The sequence below is a fragment of the Equus asinus genome, chromosome 11 (genome assembly GCF_041296235.1).
Source record: "Equus asinus isolate D_3611 breed Donkey chromosome 11, EquAss-T2T_v2, whole genome shotgun sequence".
Taxonomy (NCBI): domain Eukaryota; kingdom Metazoa; phylum Chordata; class Mammalia; order Perissodactyla; family Equidae; genus Equus; species Equus asinus.
In genome coordinates, this window is record NC_091800.1 from 80,352,399 (window position 1) to 80,370,714 (window position 18,316).

The 18,316-nt window shown below is 38.8% G+C and overlaps 1 protein-coding gene across 4 annotated transcripts in view; it reads left to right on the forward strand.

Annotated features, from left to right (window-relative positions):
* MYO16 (myosin XVI) overlaps positions 1-18,316 on the forward strand; it is a 599,178-nt gene that overhangs the window by 178,393 nt on the left and 402,469 nt on the right. For all 4 annotated transcript variants that reach the window (XM_070520138.1, XM_070520137.1, XM_070520139.1 and 1 more), the window contains exon 3: positions 12,049-12,119. In XM_070520138.1, coding sequence (XP_070376239.1) covers positions 12,049-12,119 — 71 coding nt within the window. The remainder of the gene's footprint in view (positions 1-12,048; positions 12,120-18,316) is intronic.

The window sequence follows — 18,316 nt, forward strand, 5'->3', positions numbered from 1 at the left end:
GGTAGATGGATTTTTCTGGCAGCTTCTGTGGTCAGGAGCATCCTGGGAAGGGGTAGGCTCACTCGATTTTGTTGAATGCTAAAGCCTCTGGCAAGTATTGAAATTGGAATTGATAATTTCCTAAGGAGCAGCATTTATCTCTCTTCCTTAATGTGTCACATGGTACATATTTTTGTACATGAGCTTCTCCGGGGACAATAGTTATAAATGCTAAATGGGGCATATGTCTGAGTATAAAAAAGAAAAATAGCCTGATTAATGGGACTCAGAAAGAAAGGTAGTGGTTGAAATAGGAAACTGGGAAATAGCAGGGTCAAGTAACATCTAAGAGCATGTGGTTATTTGATGCTGAGTTGAGAACCACAAGAACTGGTGTCCATGGTGCTGATAGGACTTGAACAGCTCTATGGACTCACTCTACGTGACCAGAAACTATACCTATGATTTCAGAACTGTCCTCGCTGGTTATTCTTGGGGCTAAAGATACATATTTCAGCACATTGGAGAAAAAAATTCCAGATGAATATTATACAGATAAGAAGGCTTAATCATCCCCCAAAGTTGTTCCCTTATGTCAGAATTACTAAAAAAACAAACAAGATTTACACAAATAAAATTATTTGACATTAGATATTCTGTAAATATAGTTATAGAAAACATAATCATAAGAATGTATATATTGTTTAAGAAGGATATAAAGTTTAAGAGCATCACAGTAGGGGGAGTATGCCTTTTTATTATGATAAAAGTACATCTAAAATAAAATGTACCACTTTAGCTATTTTAGAGTGTACTGTTCAGCGGCATTTAGCACATTCACAGTGTTGTGCATCCATCACCATTAGCTAACTCTAGGACATTTTTATCACCCCAAATGGAAATCCCATACCCGTTAAGCAGCCACTCTCCATTCCCCCCTCCCCTCTGCCCCTGACAACCACTAATCTTCTTTGCATCGCCATGGATTTTCCTATTGTTGATATTTCATATAAGTGAAGTCACACAATGTATAACCTATTTTGCAACTTAATGTTTTTTTTCATTTTCATTTATCTTGTAGTGTGTACTTCATTCCTTTTTATGGCTGAATAATATTCCATCGTATAGCTATAACACACTTCGTTTACCCATCAGTCAGTTGGTGGACATTTGAGTTGTTTCCACATTTTAGCTATTGTGAATAGTACTGCTATAAACATTCATGAATAAGTATTTGAGTACTTGTTTTCAGTTCTTTCGGGTTTATACCTAGGAGTGGGATTGCTGGCTCATATGGTAATATATGTTTTTCAAACATAGATTTTATTAGATATTAGATTATTAATATTATTATTATAGATTATTAGTATTAGATATTAGATTTTTCAAAATCTAATCATTTTGAAGAACCATTAAACTGTTTTTCACAGAGACTGAAGCATTTTATATTCCCACTTGCAATGTAGGAAGGTTCCAATATCTCCACATCATCACCAATACTTGTTATTTTTCCTTATTTTTAAAATTTAGTATAGCCATCCTAGTGAGTGTGAAGTAGTACCCATTGTGGTTTTGATTTGCTTTGTATTTCCCTAGCGGTTAATGATGATGACCGTCTTTCCTGTACTTGGTGGTCATTTGTGTATCTTCTTTGGAGAAATACCTGTTTAAGTCCTTTGCCTATATTTTGTTTCTTTGTTGGTGACTCGTAAGACTTTTTTATGCATTTTGGATGCTAGACCTTTATCAGATATATGCCTTGCAAAATTTTCCTCCCATTATGTGTTGTCTTTTTATTTTCTTGATAATACTTTTTTGTGCACAAAAGTTTTTAATTTTGATGAAGCCCCACTTATCTATTTTTTCTTTTGTTGCTTGTGCTTTTGGTGTCATATCCAAGGGACCATTGCCAAGTCCAAGGCTGTGAAGGTTTACCCCTAAATTTTCTTCTAATAATTTTATAGTTATAAGTGTTATGTTTAGGTCTTTGGTCTACATTGGATAAATGTTTTTCATGTGTTGTGAAGTAATGGTCCAACGTTATTTTTTTGCTTGTGGATATCCAGTTGTCCTGCAATTATATTTATTGAAGAGACTCTCCCTTCTCCCACTGAATGATCCGGAACTCTTGTTGGAAATCTGTTGAACAGAGACGTGTGGGCTTATGAATTCTGCATTCTCAGTTCCATTTCATTGGTCCACATGTCTAGCCTATGCCGGTGCCACACTGGTTTGATTACTGTAGCTTTGCAGTAAATTTTGAAATCAGAAAGTGTGAGTCACCCAGCTTTATTTTTCTTTCTTTTTCAAGATTGTTTTGGCTATACAGGGTCCCCTGTAATTCCACATGAATTTTAGGATGAGCTTTTCCATTTCTGCAAAAGAGGGCATGGAGTTTTTGATAAGGATGTATTATGGCTTTTTTGGTGAGAGAAATGCCCCAGAAAATGGTGGAGCAGTTTGCCATCTCCTGTGTCCTTTTCCCCCTTGCATAGGTGTTTTTGTTTTCACTGATGCTAGTTTGTAGTAGGCTGATTTACCAAAGAATAGGTATTACTTAGTAACCAGCATTTTGAAATGTTAGTACTCATTATTTCAACAGTAATACAGCAAATTTTTCATTCCAACCTTTCAGTTTGAAGCAAAACACACAATAAAATTTTCACAAAATATGCAACTATGATTTATCAAAAAATGAACATCATGTAATGACCACTGAGAAAATAAAGATCATGGCTTGCACCCCAGGAACGCAAGGTTGTTGTAACATTTGAAAACTGCCATGATTTTCTACGTTAAACAAATAAAGGAGAAACAGCCATGTGCAATGAATGTAGAACTTCTATAAACCAATAAGATTCTAAAATATACCACAAAATATTGGGTAACAAACTGGATGTGGCACCGTAGAAAAGAATATCCCAATGACCAGTAAACTTACATAAAGGTTGTCAACGTTATAACTCACCAGGGAACTGCAAATTAAAACCGCAAGGGGCTGTGTCTTCATACCCATCAGCATGGCTACATTAAATAGCCATTATCAAGTGTTGGTGAGAATGTGGAGCAACTGGGACACTCGTGTATTGCTGATGCGAGTGTAAAATGGTATAACCACTTTTGAAAACTGGTTGGCAGTTTCTGATTTGGGTCACTGGACTCACTGAAGACAACTAGAAAGGCTAGACAGTTTTTAAAAAATGCCTGAATTCTTCAGTGAGATAAAAATAGAGCAAAGTATTACAAGGTGAGATATTAGATTTATTAGAAAGCTATCATAATTAAAACTCTTGAGCACTGGTCCAAGAATAGACAAGTAGATGAAAGAATAAAATAGATTGCAGAATGAAGCCCACACATGCACAGTCATCTGATTTCCTACAAAGATGTTAGTGCAGTGCAGTGGCAAATAAAAAGAGCTTATGTAACATAAATTGACAGTGGACTGTAGAGAGAGGGAAAACAAAAAATAAAGTGTGTATTTATACAGTATACATTCTGAATTTACTATTCCTACATCAAGGTCTGAAGAAATATGATGCAGTTAAGTTTATGTTGTTATAAAACTGTCACTTTGGGTCTGTTCCGGAATATTTAGAGAGTTAATGATTTAGGATTGGTTTAGATGCAGAGGCCATTCTCGATTCCCACCAGGCACATATACCACAATAATATACGTTAGCAATTCTATAGAACAGGTGAGTTTGATAGTAGCCTTTTCTTGAATATCTTTTCAGCTACATGTCAGTAAGGTCCTTGCAGAGGGAAAAGGAGAAAATGGATTACAAGCAGTATTTGAAGATATGAACGGCAAATAATTTTCCAAAACAAATTCAGGATATTCAGCCACTGATTCAAGGGAACTACAAATCCCTCCACTAGGTCATTATTTCTTGTTTGTCTTCTGTCTTCTCCACTGATGTGCACTAGATTATAAACTCTATGATGGCAGATTTTTTTCTGTCCTTTTCCCTGCCACACCTCCACCTCCTAAAATAGTGCTTAGCACATGAAAGACATTCACTGCGTATTTGTTGCATTAGTCATAGCTGCACAACTGGGTTGGGATTGGGAATTTGAGTCAGCCTGGCAGTGGAGGTCTTGGACCTCAGGCTTACAACCTCCAGGCCGTAGTCAGATCCAGTTTTGACCAAGTTGGGTAGGAAAGCAGAAATCTTAAACGCGTTGCAAAGTAATATGAAATTAGTCTTAACTGGCTTCAGGCCAGTAGGCCAGCATGGCAAAGAGGGCCTGAGCCTACTTGATTCCAAGGTGTATCTAGCTGATTAGTCTCTAGTGCTCTTGCTAAGTCTGGAACTCAAATGCAGCCCTGAACACATGCCCCACCCTCACAGGTCTCCTTTTCCAGGAGAGTGGCTGGTAACATCTTTGAGTGTCCTGTTGATGCCTGTGGACCTGAACCAAATCAGAAGAAGCCATTTAAGGTGTGACTGAGCAACTCACCTGAATATAGATTTCAGGCAGATACTCATTGTGAGCTTCAAAACCTATTAGGCCCTGTCATGATCATTGCCATACTGAACTGGAAACAAGCTAAACAGTCCTTTGGATACTGATTTCAACCGCTGCCCACCTTTCCCAGTATTGTAATCCTTGAGGTGCCTTGATCTTCAAAACATGTGGATAGACAGGCACATCCTTAATGGACTGGATTTAAGAATTTGGTGACATTGCTACTTTTTCAAGTTCTAGTGGCTGTTCTAAGGCATAGTGGAGGTGAGAATCATTGCCCTAGACCCAGACTCTGTCCTGCTCTGAGGCCTCCCCATCCACTAAAACTTTGACCTTCTCCTCTCAGGTTGCCCCACTAAACCAAGATTCCTGTTAGGTAGGTTTGGCTAAATATGTGTTTATTGAGAAGCAATTGTGTGTTCTGCGGGATTCTATAGCATACACACCAGTAGGGGTCAAATTCTCGATGGTAAATTAATGCAAAAGGATCTGCCATGTATTCTTAACTGCCCCTTACAAATTTTCTTGCTGTAAGTGAGGCATTCAGAAGTAATTTTCTGAGATTGTAAAATCCTAGTAGTTTTTCTCAAAATTCCTTTAGGGGCCATTTTCACCAGAATCTCCAGCAGTCTTTCTTTAAGATGCATAGTTGCAGATCCCATTCCCAAACTACTGAATCAGGGTAACTGAAGGTGGGACTAGGCAGGATTCTAAATGGGGAGAAATAGCCCCCAAAGGTGCAAAAGTTGGTTTTGTTGGGGGGAAAGTTTTAATTTTAAAAATGGTTTGTTGCCCTTCATAGGTGCACAGTAAATAAGGAGACATACAGAATGCCTGTGGTGTTACAGTTCCGTGGGGGAGATTGGGGGGTGAGGGTGGAGAATAATGAAAAATAGGCTGAGAAGCACTGAACTAAGAAAATCTATTTTAAAAAAGTCCTCAAATCATTCTTAGACATCCTAAAATTTGAGTTCTACATAGGGTAGGAAATTTATGTGTTAAGCAGCATTACTGTGCAAATAGACATTTCTGTGGTGTTAATGACATAATTTCTATATCTCTGCTTTCTGCTTCCCTTTATTGACATATTGATGAGATAAGATAAACCTTTTAAAGCATTTCTTAGAGGACTGTCAATTGTTATGGAAATTCTCCCATCTACATTTTTAAAAGTCCTAACATTGATATTTCTATTATTATTTCAGGAAGAAATGACACTGGCTTCATTTTTTATTGTTATGCATTGTAACACTTTATTTAGAAATGGAACCAAACCTACAGAAAAGTAGAGCAAATAATATAAAGAACTCCCATATACCTTTCAACCAGGTTTACCAATGGCTAACATTTTACCACGTATTTGTCCTTCCCTCTCTCTAGAAAATGCCTTTGCAGTACAAAAAAATTTAGAACCTATTGTTATGTTTGGTTTCACTCTTACTTTCCTGTGTTGACTTTAAATGTAAAATCTTTGTGGATACAGACCCACCATCATCATGGGAATTGTGTGAGAGTAGTCATCATAGATTTCCATGTGATCAGGTGTCCACTCGAGCTCAGATGATGGCCAAAGCCCTCACAAGCATGAGCATCAAGTTGCTATCATCAGTGTGGTATGTATCGTCAACACAGATAAATCACGGCAGTATCTGGGGACTAAAATAAATACTTGTTATCAGGTAGACTACTGGGTTTCATTATTGTTGCTGATAGTGAGGACATTCAGTGGGGACAGCTGCATATTCCATTAAAGCTCCTTAGCAAAACTTTATGGTGTATTTTGATCTACTTTTTACCCCAATAGCTGAATATTTACAGACTGAATGTTTCTTTTTAAATATCAAATCATGCCCCCCACACAGACATCCTGATGGAATTCTGTGGCAGCTTGATGATGAAGCCACAAATATACAATACATGCTGAATCAGGGCCAAGCAGTAACACTATAAAAGGAAGCCCGAGCTTCATTATTCTATTTGGTCCCCAGATGGCTGTTTTTCCTTAGGCTGTTTCCTTGCAGATTTTATTATAACAGAAAAGCTCAGAGAAGTGGTGCCGTTTCACTTGACGGGCAATTCGAATCATATTTTTACAAGGTTGCTACGAATCTGCACCTTTTTAAACTTAAATTTGGATAACTTTCCACAAAATTAGTAATTATGAGGGCATTAAAATAGGTCTTGATTCCTGTTGTTGTTCCTGAGTTGAAAGGTCACCTTCAACTCTGTTGTGACAGAAGAGGTCAAGCGTCCTGATGGTCTTTTGGTTAAGAGCACAGTCCTTGGATGCTGCTGCCCATACTTGCGTTCTAGATCCACTGTGCTGCTCAGGTGGCTCTGGGCCATCACATCATCTCTCAGAACCTCAGTTTCCTTATTAACAAAGCAGTGACAATTATAGTATCTGTCCTGTAGAGCTGAGACAATTAAAGTAATTCCTATACATGATGTCCTTAGAACAGTGTCAGACCCTAAATACGTAGAAAAGTGCTCAGTGTGGGTTAGTTTTACAAACATGTGCCCCCTTCTGTTTCAAAATTCTTTCTTATAAATGACTTATTATGCAAATAGCGTTTTTTTTTTTAATATATATCTTTATGCCTAGGTACCTTGCAATGTCATTTTTTACCCTTAGCAGAGACATGGAAGTTACCTCACTCTACAACTTGTATATGTGAAGAATATGTTTCATCCTTTTGTCAATAGTTGATTTTGTCTTAATCTTGAGGCTCCTCTCATGGTTTCCAGGGGCAAACCAGTCAATATCCAGTCTGTGGTTCTAATTTAGTTCTATCTGATAATGTAAACGGCTCTTTCAGAAAATAGGCCTTCTATCTAAGAACAAAAAACTCCTCAAATTGCCCCATCCTTTTCTCCCTGATATCCGGTTGATGTCCGTCCAGATGAAGGCAGGAAGGGCTGGGCTTGTTCCTCTGTATCACTGCATCACTGTGGCAAGAAGGAGGTTCTGGAGTTCTTGGTGTAGTGTCCTTCTCATTCCTGGTCATTCTTGGGCAATGTTCCTTATCCATCTTGGGGCTATTCTCTGTAGTGTGAGTGCTAGAGTTCACCTTTACAGCCCCAGAGAGCCAATTTTTTAAAATTTCTGGAATTTGTGAGTTGATTGTGAAACAGTTAAACAAAGCCTATGGTAAAAATTAAAGTACTTACTTCATGGTTAAGTAGATTGTATTAAAAACAAGGGTAATAAATAGTCAAAACTCATCACTTCCTAACTAGTTCACTGCCTTCTTGTCTCGTTTATGTTCTTGAAGTTATTTACAGCTCTTATGTCTATGTGGTGGAAATGCCACATAATTATGTTCTGTCTCACATCTCTTCCCACGTCTGGGTTCAGTGACATCACATTGGTGACTTGAGATCAACCAAGGTGGGAGAATTATACCGTGGAAATTGGTAACTCCTACAAATCAGGGCTTGATTTATTGTCTTATTGATTATCCAGGATTAAAGAAGTGACGGATAAAATGTTAATTATGTAGGTTAAAAATGTGTTATGTCAGTACCCACTGTATTGACAACAGCTCAAAGAAATATGATGAAATATGGTTACATTATTCAAAAAACATCACCTGATTCAGCAAAGATGTCTCTCAGGTCACTGATAAATCAGTGACATTCTGACATACTTCATTGTTTCACGTTAATCTGACTCAGGCGTCAGCAAACTCACTCTGTAAAGGGCCAGAGAATAACTATTTTGAACATTAGGGGCCACATCCAATCTGTGTGCACATTCTTCTTTGATTCTTTTGTTTTGCTTGTTATTGTTGTTTTCTTCTTCCACACCCTTTAAAAATGTAAAAATCATTCCTAGTACAAAAACAGGCCAGGATTGAATTTGGCCTGCTGGCCATGATTTGCTGACCCCTGGCTCTTACTTAGGAATGTCAATGAAAATATCAACCAAAATATGAAGGTCACCGTCACTAATTGTAACCATAGATTGCTTGTGGATACAAGAGTTCAGAGAAAATCATCAAAAGCATTTTGTGAGAATCAATTGGCTATATGGGATTTACAACAATGAGTAGTGTATATTTAATTATTATTTGTAAGTTGTGGACCACACAGCGTCTATATCAGTAAAATGTGTAATACATTTATAAACACGTCTGTCTGTCTATCTGTCTATCCATCCATCCATCCATCTAGACCTCTATCCGTCTAGAGATCTTGTTCCAGGTCTGGATCCCATCTCCGTGCATCCCTGAGCATTCACCAGCATGACCGAGACCCGCCCCGCTCCTGTGGAGATTACCCATCCATGTTCTGAACCTTAGAAACTGGTCTCCCTGGGCCTGATGGCTTAGCCCTACCTTGGCTGTCAGTGCTCCTGTAGACACCCCTTTTGCAGTGTGACTCTGATTCCCATTATATCCCAGGTTGGTTACTCCATTCTGTATTCTCAGCAACAAAACCATGCATCCTCATTGCAGCAACGCCCCTGGACTGAGCCCGAACTTCCGTTTAGAATTTAAACAGACAGTGGGAGCAAGAGACCCCGTCAAGCCTTTATGCCGCCCTCTCTTATTTTCTTAGTCAGCTCAGACTGCTGTAATAAATATATCATAGACTGAGTGGCTTAAACAATAATTTATTTCTCACAGTTCTGGAGGCTGGGAAATCCAAGATCAAGGCAACAGCAGATTGGGTTCCTGGTGATGTTCAGCTTCCTGGTTTACAAATGACCTTGTTGTTGTATCCTCACATGGTGGAGAGAGCAAACTCTGGTCTCCTCATCCCCTTATTAGGGTACTAATCTCAATAAGGGGCTCCACTCTCATTACCTCCCACATTACTTTCTAATCACCTCCCAAACGCCCCTCCTCCAAATAACATCACATTGGAGATTATGAATTTTGGGGAAATGAATTTTGGGGGGACACATTCAATCCATAGCACTCATCCAGTGAATATTTTCCTCCTTTGCCTAAAATCCTATGTTTCACCTTGCTGGCCACAAAATGATGTCCAAATCCTGTAGTGTGGTGTACAAATGTGTCCATGACACATTTCTCCAAGCAATAACAATGTTCCACTCCTAAGAACTGGTCACTTCCCCATGCTCATCCTTCTTCCATTGCCGGAGCATCGTCCTTTTCACCACATTTTCCTGCTTGATAAATTGCACACTCATCCTTCAAGTGAGCATTGATAAATTTGTATTGCTTACATTCTGCACTTAAATTCAACATTTAATAATCAGAAGGTTTTGAGAAAATTTAGAATAAGCCTTAAGGTATGAATTGTATGATGTATTACTATAGTGTTTTATGACTTATCGTAACTATACTAATAGAAATTCTTTTGTGATCCTCACTCACCCAGTGCCAGGAGGCTTGATAAGCATGCTAGATATGCTGTCTCCTTTAATTCTCACAAGCCCCGCATGACATGAGTCCGACGATTGTCTGTTATTTTACTGAGAGAAAACTAAGGCATAGAGAAGTTCAGTAGCTTTTTCAGTGGGGCCAGGCCTCATTTCCAAATCTGTCTGACCCCAAGGCCAACATGTTACTGATTCACATTATGTGTAATTCACTATGCATGTGTATGGCAGAGTGTATGTAAAAATCTGATGGCATTTTACTCATGTTTTAACTAGTACAATGTGATCTGCCTCACACTGTGTTTGTAGTGAGATCACACTTATGCAAGTGCTTTGCTAGAAAGCCTATAAAGCACCGTGTTGATATTAGTTAATTCAAGATGAATAATTCCATTTGCTAAAAAAATAAATGTTAGGGCAAAAGTGCTATTTATCTTCTGAGGAATTCATTGGTAAACATATCTAATGAACTTTCTGTTGTCTTGAATAGACTTTTAAAAATTAATACTAAAAAGTATGTGAGGGAGCAAGAAGTGCATTTGTTTATTACAAGTACGTAAACAGAGAAGCAGAGAAAGGGAGAATGAGAGTGCCTACATACCACACAGCAGGGTGGTTCTGAGAAACACAGTGAAGAAAAGACAAGGGCCTTCCCTTCTTGGATTTTTGTAATGGCAGAGAAGGAGGACACGCAGTAAGCAGATGGACCCACCACCCGATGCTTACATGTGACAGTTGATCCTGGAAGATGGCCACCTTTGAGAAGTTTTTTTTGCAACAAAATACAGACATTAGGAGAATCTAGGTTATGAAAAGAATTAAATTCTTAATTGAAGAAAGAATATCATCAAGGGAACGTCATTTGGTAAACGAATAAATGTGGACATGCTTCTGTCTAGGAACTGCTTTACTGGAGAGGACTGGGGTGCCCAGGTGTAAGATCAAAGAAGCCAGGCCAAGTACTGCTGTTGGTTGAGAGAACAGGAATGTATCAGACTTCCCTGGGGAGAGAGGTTTGGACAAAAGATGCTCTGGTTTCTGGAAAGGCAGTATGGAGGGCATGTTGGGCTGGGTTCAGGCTGTCTCTGCTCACACTACGTTACTCCTGTGTTGGAGGGCTCACCTGTCTCCCTCCTCACACGCACTGCACACATCATGGAAGAGACAGCCTTCCGGAGAGGAAACTGTGCAGGAGTAACCATATCTGCCAAGAGCCATGAAGCCGTCTACGGTGTGCAGTTAGAACTGAGGAATATGGTGACAGACCAGACATTAGACACATAGAATATTGGGGTACCATAGAAAAGAAGGTACATTCAGGTAGCATTCCAAGTGAGAGAGAAATTTAAAGGAATGACAGTATGCTCAGGGAGGTATACGTTTGAATCTGAGCCATTTTGTGCAGTTCTGTGTTAAAATGGAATAAAAGAGTAACTGTTGCTTTCATTACGTTTGTGTGGAAAAGGCATTAGCAGATTTTTATTAAAACTATGATACTACTATTAACAACAGAAACTGCTGTAGCACTTGGGGAATGGATGAGCCTCTCGTAAGGCTGGTCTTCGATCCCACTGTAAGATGCAGAGAATGTAACGCCATCAATCTCTTAATGCCCGTGGCATTCCGTGTACTAACGAATTCACTTTCACTCTTCTAATGGAAACGTAGGTCACCTTCCAACTGTGCATTTATTCTCATAATTGGCATACATTTTGATCTATTTGACATTGCTAATTTAGATATAAATGGCTTTGTCTCACAGTGCTTTGTGAAGTGTAAGCACTGCCAAGGGGTAACTGCATGAGTGGAAGTTTAATGTGCAAAGTGTAAACTTTTATTGTTTTGAGCCAATAGGTCGTAACAAATTTAAAAAACAAAAATCAAGTGAACTAATGCCCACATGAGCCTAGAGAAGTAATTTCTATTTGTTTATTGATTTTGTCCTGTAAAGGATGTATAAACTAGGCACTTTGAAACAATAAACTATAAGAATGTGTTCCCCTCTCCAAATAATTTGCATGGCTAATAGGTAATTATATTGACAAACCAAGGAATGAGTTTCAATGTGAAGAGAAACACCGCCAACTACAGATAGGTGAAATAAGGTCGGACGGCGATTGATGCATCTTCTTCAGCTTTCACGGCTGTTGGCATTTTAGGCGTTAATGAAATGCTACAACTTGTAGCTCAGGGTGTGGAAGAAGGATGTGCCCTAACTGCCTTCTCCTCTTTCACTCTTTCAGCGCTTCGACTCCTGAAGGAGGGGGCTGACCCACACACTCCCGTTTCCTCAGGAGGGTCCCTGCTCCATCTGGTAAGATCAGTGATAACCGGCGCAAGCCTGGGGTAACACCAAGGAGACAGAGATTCAATTATGGCATCAAAACTCAGTAGCAAAATGTACATCTGACAGATGATCAGAAAAATGGCGTGTCTCAAATTAACAGACTTGGATAATGATAAACTAATATTTATTAATTATTTGCATTCTAGTTTGTAAATAATCTCTAGCAAATGGCATTAGAATCTCTACCCTAAAGAAGAGGCTTTTGAAAATGAATAGTATTCAACAAATAAGCAAGTTAATATTGTGTGAATTATAAAGTCCCAAACAATCATCTTTATTTTACTTCAACAAGTGGGTTTTATTGTTCCAATGAACTTTTACTATACTCTGTGGCCTCACTCATGGCTCATATAAATGTGAATAAAACTTACCTATTCTTTTGGAAACAAAGCAAGGAATGATTGAGTAAATAAACAAAATAACCACATAAATAAAGAAAAATTTTATTAGGTTCAAGTGCAAGAAATTTTTGCTGGTTCAGTTAAAGGCAAAAATTAAGTAAAAGGGAAGTCAACAATGATTCGACTTAGTGACCTTTAAGACTAATTTAAAGATTAAGCCTTGGTTTTGAAAAATACCATGATTAACATAACAAAAACCCTAATTCAGACTTGTCTACCAAAATTGAAAAAATGCTGCATTCCTTCATGTTCCAGTGAACGTGCAGTTAGAGGCCGTGCATCAGTCAGACAGAAGCTCCCTGACCTGGCACAGCTTCTCAGCCTTGACCACATGCTGGAATCACCTGGAAGCTATAAAATACCCGCACCTGCCTCCCAACCCTGCCGTGGAGATTCTGACTTAATTTTATGGTTGTATGACGCTGAGTCGTATTATGTGCTCAGCAGAACAGAAAAACTACTCCGAATCCGACTATTGATAGGAGACTCTGGGGAAGAATGTAAGCCTTTCTCACCGGCGTTACTTGAGATGGAAAGAAAGATTTCTAGACTACCTTTTCCTTCTCTGGAGTGTTTTGGTTATAAAACCTCTCTGTTTTACACTCAGATCATTACATGGTTTACATGATATCTTCAAGGAGCCAGGCCTCATGTCCCTAGCTCCTAGGTTTGATGATGATAAGCAATCCCAGACGAGCTGCCGACAGCCTTCCATAGATAGATTCTCCTCTCAGCCAGTATCACTGGTCTCTTTACCAGGAGGTCCAGTAATCAGCGTGGTCCCGAGGGGACCATGCCAGGGCCCCTGGCTTCTTTCTTGGGAGTGTCTGCCTCTCCCTCCCTGTCCCCAGTCAGAAGATGACAGGAGAGAAACAGAGCACATGCCAACTGCTTTCTGTCCTTTCTCCTCATGTGTGACTTCATGTATGCTTACTCCTCTCAGGAAGTTTGGACAGACATTTAAGCTCACAGAGGCTCATTCTTCCATCTGTGACATGGGGATATTATCTGGACCATTGTACTCAAAACAGATACTGCGATGAACACTATATCAAAGTATACGCTGTGATGATCAAATAGATATGAAAATAACTTTTAAGCTATAATGTGCCTTTGATAGGTTAGCTATTGATCAATATATGCATTACAGTATGTTATTTATGATGCGATTTTATATAAATTATATGATTCATATAAATTAACTTCTTTTTTCCATTCACGATAGCTCTGTGGGGTTCGGAATAGGCCTATGTCACTTTACCAGTTAAGAAACTGAGAAATAGAAGGGTTAAACAATTTGCATAGTGGGTTCACATTGTCCTAGATGGCACTAGAGCTTGAATTCTGCCTCTGACTGTAAATACTATATTCTTTCCACAGTATGTTCCCCAGTGATACCTACAAGGTGTTCATTTAAGTTTTCAGAAAACACGTTGTCATTCCAATTTGACTAGTGGAAGACAGACTTTTTCTGTGAACAAATCATGTCAATTCATTGTTGATATTGTGGGGGATGTGTTATTACTATGTATGTGTGTTTGACAGAGATATATACAAAGAGAGAGAAAGACTGCCACTTCTTCATATTACATCTACCAAATATGTCACCATTATATCTGCAATTCTTAGGGGAGTGCCTGGCACTTAGCAGATGTGGAGTAGATTATTTGAGTGGGTAAGTTAATGCATTAATTACTTAATCAGTTAATATCTGATGCCGTGATAGATATTAGGGGCGCAAAGAGGCAGACACATTCTGTGTCCATACAGAGTTTAGTTTTCTGAAGGAGATAGAAAAATAAACCCCTGATTAGAGCAGAGCTGGAAGATGGATGACCAGGTGATAGTGAAAGAAGATAATAACCAGACCACTCCCCACCTTCAGAGATCAGTTCTGAAGCCTTTCCTAACCCTCCTGATCAGTTTTAATTAGTGTTTTATCCAAGTTTTCATAACATGTGATCCTTGCTTCTGCTATAGATCTTGTCATGATGGATTATGATTAATGGATTTTGTGCCTTTTCTCCCTGCTAGACTGAATTTTCAAAAACAGTGACTGTCTTAGATACTTTTACATTCTTAGCATGTGATTCATAGTAAATATTCAATACATCATAAATGAATGAATGAATAAATGGCTCTAAGGATAAAGGATCTCTTTGGTTAATGAGAAGTTAGCTATTTTAGGCCCAGGTAACAGAGTATAAAGATTCAGAAATGGTAAGATCAGAAGAAAAAAAGAAATGAGAAAATTAAAGTGATAAGGTAGATGGGAAGCACTTTATTAATTCTGCATCCAATGCAAATGTATCGTGTTTTTATACCGGTAGACATAGGTTGTGAGAGTAAGAAGCAGGGGAAGGTGGATCTGGAATACGCATAAGAAAACCTGGTGAAGGCTGAAGGGTTATGGGCTCAGTGCTGTCTCCTTTTCCTGGGTTTACTGAGTAAATAAAAACAAATGAAAAATTGCAGGTTGCCAGAGAGACAAAATTACAGGGTTTCAAAATGCCTTAGGTACTGAAAAAGGCAATTTAGCCATCTAACATGTCAAGTGTGAGTAGCTGACTGTTCGTCCCACGTTTTGAGCAGGCTGTGTTATGAAGCTGATGCTTTATCAGCACGAAAGCTCTAATTATATATTCTCGGATTAATGTCTTTGAAAAAAGGCAGCATATGTTTGTGTGGGGCATCAGGAATAAGCTGTGGAAATTGTTGAGGTTTCCCAGAGTTTTGTTTATTGAACTTGATTATTATTCGTTGAGTACCTGACTTTAAGTGTAGATTTCTTTAGGACATTTCTCTTAGAAGTGCCACAAGAACTTCTGTGTTGGAAATTAATAATTCCCACGGTGTTACAGGTAGATATTTGAGAAACAGGTTTTAATATTTTTCTTCAAAATAAATCTTTAGTTTTATAATCTTTTTAATAAATTTTCAACAAATATGTCTAAATTTGCCTGTTTACCTACCCTTCATTAAATAGTTCATGCATCAAACATATGGCAGGTGTCAGGTACTGTGAGAGACAGAGGGGAAATAATGACAACAAATAACTGTATCTGCATGCCAAGAATTTAGTCTCATGAGGGCAATATAGACAACAACTCCGATTGAACTCTTTGAAAGAACTATGATATTTATGGAGTTGAAAACAGAATCCCACGGGCTTTGCTAAAATGCTGTCTGGGTTTTATGTTACATCCTCTAATAAATGAGCTTTTGGGGAGGATCTCCTGATGGTAACAAAACCCTCTTGAATGGAGTATGAAATGCAAATTCTTTTGATTCTGTGCTATGACAGCAGCAGGCCATAGTGAAAATTAAGTAGAATACCATAGAAATAGGAAATACTTCTTCTTTTACCTGGTGAATTCTAATTTTAACATAAAGACGGGCATTTAAGCGGTGTAATTCCATGTAGCTGTTAAAAATATTAAGCTACAAAAAGTCTGCAAATATGTCCAAGACATATTGGTAAATATCAAAAGCAGGGTAGAGAATAGTACATAGAGTACAATCTGAGAGAGAGAGAGGGAGAGAGAGAGGGATGGAAGGAGAAAGCATCTTTTTCAATAGCAGAGAAAATCTTGAAGACTAGACAAGAAATTTTTGACAGTGACTCAGGTTGGGGGAAGGGGACAAGAATTTTCAATTTCTACTTTTTTCTTTTACATATTCCTTGAACATTTTAAATAATAAGCATGTATGTTTCATATAATAAAAGAAATTAATGCAAAAAGAGTTAGGATTATGCTTTCATTAGAAGCTTAAATTCGGAATGTTTTAATCACCTTCTTACTCTTACAAGAAAATCTGGTGCTCTGAGCTGGGCTTCTCTTTGGGCTTCACTCTGCGTCTCTCTGAAGTCTCAGCAGCTCTAAGAAGCAGAGATAATTAGCAAGTTATACAGTAGCAGTGGTTCAAAAGCTTAAGATCTTTAAAATCAAGCAGAAAATATTATACTTTGAAAAGAGGCAGAATTTTAGGACTCTAGAGAAAATCTTTAAGGAAATAGCTTATTTTTAAAACTCTCTAGGTATTAAAGAACGAAAATCCTCCATGTGTGGGAGTTGCCCAGGCTTTGCCCTGCCCACCAAGCCAGAGGGTCTGGGCATCCACCATGTAACTCCACCTTCTTTGCTTTCCCAGAAGAGAAACGGCAGAGGCTGCAGGAGTAAATTAATCATAGAAGAAGATGATATGTCCTCTCCAGGGGCTGTTCCTTGGGAGTTTTTTGGGCGACTTGGAATGGGAACATCCATACCAGATGGTGCAATAGGAAGCAGAGAGGCAAATGAAGGGGCAAGGTGGAAGTGAAAGGATGATGTCAGTGAGAGAGAAAGCTGGACCATTCTGATGTCTGAGGGTGAGAGATTGGAGGATGCTGCAAAGTGCTGGAAAACACAAAACAGTGTTGCCATGGACTGTAAACAATGGCCTCTTTAAATTTTTCCAAGGATGTGACTTAATATTCAAATTCTTGACTAGGTTTTACTTTTTAAAATCTAGTATCTCTTTGGTCTATGAGAATCATGGCATCTGTAACTGGAAAGTCCAAGTCGAGGAGTTTAACTCATTCCTATAGTATCCAGCTATGGGTGTATTTTTACTATGGCTACTCATGTGCATGACTTAGAGGGTAAAAAGGCAACAGAAGAGCAAATTGAGATCCTTGGAAAGCCACCAGAAATTGAAAGGAGTGGGTTTTCCATTTTTGAGTAAATATACCACACAGAACTAACTGGTTCATTCAACATCAATTACAAAAAATTCCTTAGGGGGCCAGCCCCGTGGCTGAGTGGTTAAGCTCGAGCGCTCTGATGCGGCGGCCCAGGGTTTCGCCGGTTCGGATGCTGAGTGCGGACATGGCACTGCTCATCAAGCCATGCTGAGGCAGCATCCCACATGCCACAAGTAAAAATATACAACTATGTACTGGGGGCTTTGGGGAGAAAAAAGGAAAAATAAAATCTTTTAAAAAAAAGTTCTCATCACAGGAAAAAAATTTGTTGCTGCGTGTGGCGATGGATGTTGACTAGACTTATTGTGATGATCATTTCACAATATATGCAAATATAAAAAAAATTCCCTAGTGAAGTTACCAGTGAGATTTTGTTTATGTCTACATCAATGGAACTCAATTTATAAAGAGTCAGAACCCTTTCTTATAGGGGGAAGGCATGTAGGTGAGGAATTTTTCATAGATTTAGAACTGTGTGCCCCTCCAAGAAGACTTTCAATCAACCAGCATTGAAGAAAACACTGGTACTGAATCTTTTCTAGGGTAAGTGGAATGTCTTATCCAGGAAATTTCTCCCTTAGGGAAATGTGAAACTCACCTACTCAGAAAGATCTTCCTTAAGCAGCTCTAATCATTTATTGGACTCCCTAGGCATGCCAGATTATATGTAATTCCACAAATGGCTATTTTCATCCCTCCTCGGTATTATTCATGCTGTTTCCTACTTTGGGGTCCTTCTCTGAGATGGCCCCACAGCTCACTGCATTCCTCCATCTTAGCTCTCTTATGACTGCATCGCCCCATTGATTTTAGGCGTTGGTTTAGAGATGATATCCAGTTCACAATACCAACCCTCTGGCTTGGCGCGGCACTGGCCACATGGTAGGTCCTCAGTGAATACTTAATTAATTAATGGATAATGAATCTCAATGCCTGCCCCCCAGGCCTTTAAGACTCAGCTCCTGTGTTCCCATCCTTAACTGTCCGATTCTTATCAGGCTGTTAAGTACCCTCTACTG